General features: G+C 40.6%; 1 protein-coding gene and 1 non-coding gene across 2 annotated transcripts in view; one reads left to right on the top strand and one right to left on the bottom strand.

Moving 5' to 3' along the window:
* Positions 1-2873, top strand: part of LOC110317225 (hyaluronidase-5) — a 27936-nt gene extending 25063 nt beyond the window's left edge. The window contains exon 4 of the mRNA XM_021191655.1: positions 2156-2873. Within this exon, the coding sequence (XP_021047314.1) occupies positions 2156-2692 (537 nt within the window). The 3' untranslated portion in view covers positions 2693-2873. The remainder of the gene's footprint in view (positions 1-2155) is intronic.
* A 1889-nt stretch (positions 2874-4762) lies between these two features.
* LOC115063513 lies at positions 4763-4889 on the bottom strand. Its single transcript, XR_003843378.1, has one exon. It is a non-coding gene; the product is annotated as a small nucleolar RNA SNORA17 (small nucleolar RNA).
* Between the last annotated feature and the right edge of the window lie 1403 nt (positions 4890-6292).

Below are 6292 nucleotides of genomic sequence, written 5' to 3' on the forward strand. Positions count from 1 at the left end.
TTCTTCTTCTTCTTCTTCTTCTTCTTCTTCTTCTTCTTCTTCTTCTTCTCCTTTTCCTTCTCCTTCTCCTTCTCCTTCTCCTTCTCCTTCTCCTCCTCCTGCTTCTCCTTCTCCTCCTCCTCCTCTTCTTCCTCGTTCTTGCTCTTCCTCCTCCTCTTCTTCATCTTCCTCCTCTTCCTCTTCTTCCTCTTCCTCTTCATCTTTGTCTTCTTCTTCCTTCTCCTTCTCCTACTTCTTTCTTCTAATTTTATTTCTTATTGAAAGATTATTTTCAAATACTATATAGTGATGATGGTTTTCCCTCCCTCATCTCCCTCATCTCCTCCCATATACTCCTAATCTCTTCACCCTTCTAACTCCATGCCTTCCTACTCAAAGGAAAAAATGCAAATAAAACAGAAATTATGATAAAAATAAAAAAATAGAAACTAAGAAAAAGCACAGAAATGATCTCTCTCTCTCTCTCTCTCTCTCTCTCTCTCTCTCTCTCTCTCTCTCTCTCAATAAAAACTCAACATGAAAATCATAATACTAGTAAAGGTCCAGTAAAGGAAAGCAAAGGTCTGACAAAGCAATATGGACCATAAATATTGCCCCAATCTTCTGAATTCATTTTACATTGGCCATATCCTACTGGCCATGGGACCTGCTGTGAAGTGTGGTGAGACTTCCTTGTGTGCTGTTGTTAACTGGAGACAGTTTCTTGGTTAGCTTCTTGGTTGGGGATGGGAGCACCTGTCTGCTTCATCATCTCAGGGTTCATAACTCTGTCTTGTTTGGATCTCTGTAGATCCTATTTATTGTACCATAGTCTCTGTGAGTTCGTATGTGTATCATTTCTGTTGTATCTGAAAGTCACTGTTTCCTTGGGATCATTCATTTCCTCAGGCTATTACAATCTCTCTCTCTCTTCCCTTCCACGTAATTCTCTGAGTCATGTGATGAGGGATTTGATGAAGACATCCCATTTAGGACTGATTGTTACAAGATTTCCCTCTCTGCACATTACCCAGCTATGGGTCTCTGTTTTTGTTCCCATCTACTGCAGGAGAACACATCTCTAATTATGGCTGTGACACTGATCTATGAATATAGCACAATATTACTAGGAGTCATTTTATTCCTTTAACGGAACAGTAGTATTTGATTTCCTCCCCAAGGGCCATGGATTATCTAGTCTCAAATCTTGGCCACAGGAACAGTGTCAGACAGAGGTCCCCTCTCACGGAGGGGGTCTTATATCCAACCAGACAGTGGTTATTCCTACAGTGTTCATACCATGATTGCACCATAGTGCATAGCTTCTAAGCAGAGTGGTCCTTTAGAAGAGATAACAAGGAATTCGGAACCAGAACTCTTTTCTGGAATTCTATACCATCAGCAAAGATTCCTAGGCTGCCTAATTAATTTTTATGTTCAGTCCTTATTTATACCAACGTGAAGATGCTCAACACTCAAACTCTGCTAAGTTTTCCAAAGGACTGACTTTTATGCATACACAATTATGTAACATTTATATAAATTATACAGTTTGAGCCCCTTTGTTTTGAACCATCAATTCGGTAACTATCTTTGGTACTGTTTAAATTTGTCTCAGAAACATGATTCTTATATCTTTTTATGATTTGTTGATAGTTAATTGAGAAAACATAGGCCTCATATAGATATACATGCATATTTTTCTTTTTGTTGTTGTAATAATCCTATGTATCAGGTTTAAAAAAACATCTTTATTTTACAAATTATATAACTTGGGCATAATCAACTGGACTTGGGTCATCCAAATAGGATATTTGGATATTTAAGATATTCCCAAAGTCATTTACAAAGTTGTGATCCCAGTCACCAGGGCCAGAGAAATTCAAAGCCCATATTCTGACAGTTGAAACAGTCTATCCCTTTGATTAATTTATTAATAAATGAGGAAGTTCAAAGCCAAATTGAGTCTCAACTGAATAATTATTCACGACCATGAAATGGCATGCAAAACTTAAGAATGTTAGGAGAACAATTGGTTAAATAATATTGCTTGTTAAAGTGATAAAGAATATTTACTCTTAATGTTGGCATGCCTATTGCTTTGTTCTTTAAGAGTTGGTACAATGTATTGTCACAGAGAACTTATGCCTTGATAATCTATTTTATGATTTTACAGAAATCTTGTCTGAACTTACATGATTACTTGAAGACCATCTTGAATCCTTATATCATCAACGTCACCCTTGCAGCCAAAATGTGTAGCCAAACCCTTTGCCAGAATCAAGGCGTGTGTTCAAGGAAGGATTGGAATTCTAATGACTATCTCCACTTGAGCCCTCAGAACTTTCAGATTCATTTTGTGAAACATGGAAAGTATGAAGTCCGTGGCAATCCCACCCTTGAGGACCTGCTATACTTTTCTGAAAAATTCCGTTGCAGCTGTTTTGCCCACCTGAAGTGTCAGGAGAGAGTTGACATGGAAAGTGTTAGCACTGTCAGTGTGTGTACTCTGGAAGACATTTGCATCAATTCCCTTGTAATTTCAGACAGAAGAAAACTACCTGAGGACTGGAATCGCTCTTACTTTGTTAATAGCAATCAGTCAGATATTACATCATCTGCCACAGTGAGTCCATGTGTGCCAAGAAAAGATGTCAGCGGGTATCTCTTTGTTCTCTCTCTATATTCACAGCATTTGAAATATTCGCTATAGAGTTTTAACCAGTCAAAAACTGGACACCACCTTTTAAAAATAATTCTTTCTAATCAGGATTATATGTTGAATTTCAGAGGCAAAATATATATTCTTCTATCAAAAACTGATTGTAAGGCTGTCATACTTTCAGGGTTAATGGTCTACTGAGAAGACTGAAGATGAAATAAAATCAAGTTGCTATAAATGAATGTCTTTCAGTAATTTGTTTTTAGAAGTATGCTATTGGTTCAAATTCGGCAACATTTTTGATCAATTTATCATTGATTAAAAGCTTTAGGAAAATGAACACTTATATCTTTTAAAATGGAATTTCTGAACTGTTCTAATCTGCATAATTGTAATTTTTAGCCATTCTATTTTGAAAAGTATTTATATTTAGTATTTATGGAAAAGTAAACTCTAAAAATGATATTTTACATGAAAATATATTTTTGAAATTTATACTTTTAAAGTATTCAAATTGACTTTTCATTTCTGATCTTCAAAATTAATTTGTGTAATGTCTAAAATAGCCTTTTTTTATCTAAGCAATTTGTTCATTAATCTGTAATATAAAATTTTATTGAGTTTTACTTCTTTCAGGCTTGGTATTCAATGTCACTAAATCCTTGGGTTGGAGTAAGGCAATTGTGAAATGTGCTATCTTGCTATCTTCAATATCCAAACAGGCCCACTTCTTCCTTGGTGGTGGGAGGGGTCAGGTTAAATTACTTATCTTTGGAAAGAATATCTCTGTACAGCTCACACCATTGGACTCCCTAAGAATTTTACTGAGTTAGAAGGCCCTTGAATTTGGGTTGAATTTATTTACCATCCTCTGATGCTTCTATGTGTTTCCCACAAGTCCAAAGTAGTTGTTACTCCCTGCACACTTGGTATAGTAAGCATAAATCATCAGTATTGGGAACCAGTATAATATTTTGTGGGAGAAATATAATCAAGATCCCTTCTAAGTTATGACTCAGGGCTGGAGAGTTAATCTATCCTTGAAGTAAAACTGCAAAGTTATATTGATGGCCTTGGCAACTGAAAGATAATTGCTTCTGGTGGTCCTTATGAATAGTTGCTGAGAAAAAGGCATTTGCTAGATCAATAGCTGCATGTCCTGTACCAGGAGATGTGTTAATCTGCTCAGGTAAAAACACAACATCAGGTACAGCTGCTACAATTGGAGACACTATTTGATTGTGTTTTCCAACTGTTATTCTACACAATGTATCTGTTTTCTGTGATGGCCATATAGGGGAGTCAAAGGGAGTTGTAGTGAGAGCCACAACCTCTGTGTCTTTCAAATCCTTTATGGTGACACTAATGCCTTCAATTTCTTTGGGAGTGTGATACTGTTACTTTTAAAAAAAGTCCTCAGACATCAACATCTCCCCAGGTGGCAGCCAGACTAGGGATGTCTGCCTGGCCCTTGGTGGTAACAGCCCCCTATTACTGCAGGGCTAGGAACTCAGATGTGGCCCCTGATGGCAGCACAGGCCAGGAACCCATCATGGTCCTGCGTAGCATCACCTGCTACTCACATCCGGCTGTTCCTCACTACCCTTGAGTCTCCAGTTCTGCCTCTCTTTCCTGTGCCACACCACTCTGTTCCTCTTCCACTTCTCCACCACTTCCTCCTCTTAGTGGCACCCAGAGTCTCTGTCCGGGGACACCTCTGGAGTGGTCTCAGGAGTGCTATGCCCTGCTCATGAGTTATGGTGCCAGGCAGGGGTCATATTTGGGAATGGTCACTACCCTTCCCCTGCCCCCTGCCACACCAGGCCTGTGAGGTGCCAGACTATGTGCAATCCAGGCCAGCTCCCCGTCGGGGTCACCCAGCGCCAGTCTAGTGGTCATTTAAGGCTCACTTCTCACCCGGACAGCCAAGTGACCCTTTGTAAGGGATGGCTGTCTAAGGCTTACCTCTTCCAGAGGCCACAGTCCGAAGGCAGGGTTCTTTTAGTCTCCCCATCCTGGGAGCCTGTTGCCCCAGGATGACTTGGGGTCATCTCAGGGTAGCTTCCTATCTGGGGCCCCTGGTGCCGGACTGGTGGTTGTCTCAGGTTCCCTTTTTTAGGGACTATTAGGCTACTAATATTTCAGATGTTCATAGATCAGAACACTGAGCATAGACTCAGCCACTCTGCCATCTACTGATGCACTTGTGACACAGCAGCCATAGCCATAGCAATGCCTCTCGGGCAGAAGTGAAAGTGGTTTTGTTTCACTTATTTTCTTTGGCGGAGGAGATCTAAAGGCTTCCAGTTAGCTTCGCCAACCACAATTGCCCTGATTCCCTGATTCAAATCACTTCGTGAGAATTATACCAGCTTCTAAATATGTCTATCCCAATTATGCATTCTGGGTCTGTCAAAATGGCCATGGGATGAGTTTGGGGACGGAGTTGACTTACTGATTCAGACTTCCGCCAAAACTCCATCAATCACCTGACCTCCACAAGACCGTAAGTCTTTCCAGGGAAGGAGAGGAAAAACTAACAAGAAAACTCTTAGGTATTTTATCAGGTCTTCCCGCAGGAGCACCTGGTCACCCCTTTGTTTAAGGGGTACTGGGTCTGTAAACTAGCTCCAGCTCAGAGATTGGTTCACAGGCTGAGATTCCCTTTCACCATGATCCACCGTATCCTTTCAAACAAAAATGCAGCAGGTTTCTTATCTAGTTCATGACTGGAAGCTTCATGATCGAGTAGCACAAGTCACCCCATGATAAGTATTACTTTGCCTCTGCTGTCCATTACAATTGAGACCGTTTGGACACGGCTTTTTTAGTCCTGCAAATTACCGTAACTATGATCACCTTGCCTTTAACAAGTGCTGCCACCTGGCCCCTGCTAACTTAAAGCAATCAACCCACTTAAATGAATTCATCCCGCTGAGCAGCAGCATCTCCAACCCTAAGGTCTGGCACAAGGACAGGAGCAACAACAAACCTCTTCCAATGTGCTTAGTGCCCCATCGCCATTTTGTGGTATCTTCTAGCATCTTGCAGGATTAGTGAAGGAGCAAGTCTTCCAGACCTATCCATGGTGAAAGATTAGGCACAGCACAGTCACTTTAGCATTACAATTTCTCCGAGCCTTAAATCTCTTCATACCTAGGGATGCCAGGCATCTCCAATTCCTTTTCAGTAGGTCATCATTCGGTAAATGCTCCTGCCTATCATTCCAAACAAACAAACAAACACCCAACAGCAACATAAAACCACAACAACTTTTAAGACCTTAAAAATAAATTTCCCTGATGATTAAGGATGTCGAACGTTTTTTGTTTTTGTTTTTTTTTTTCTTTTTCAGGTGCTTCTCAGCCATTCACTATTCCTCAGTTGAGAATTCTTTGTTTAGCTCTGTACCACATTTTTTAATAGGGTTATTTGGTTTTCAGGAGGCTATGCCAGTGCCTGGCAAATATAGAAGTGGATGCTCACAGTCATCTATTGGATGGAACACAGCCCCCCCCCCCAATGGAGGGGCTAGAGAAAGGACCCAAGGAGCTGAAGGGGTCTGCAGCCCTATAGGAGGATCAACAATATGTACTAACCAGTACTCCCTAGAGCTCCTGTCTCTAGTTGAATATGTAGCAGAGTTTGGCC

This window comes from Mus pahari, chromosome 2, assembly GCF_900095145.1.
Source record: "Mus pahari chromosome 2, PAHARI_EIJ_v1.1, whole genome shotgun sequence".
Lineage (NCBI taxonomy): Eukaryota > Metazoa > Chordata > Mammalia > Rodentia > Muridae > Mus > Mus pahari.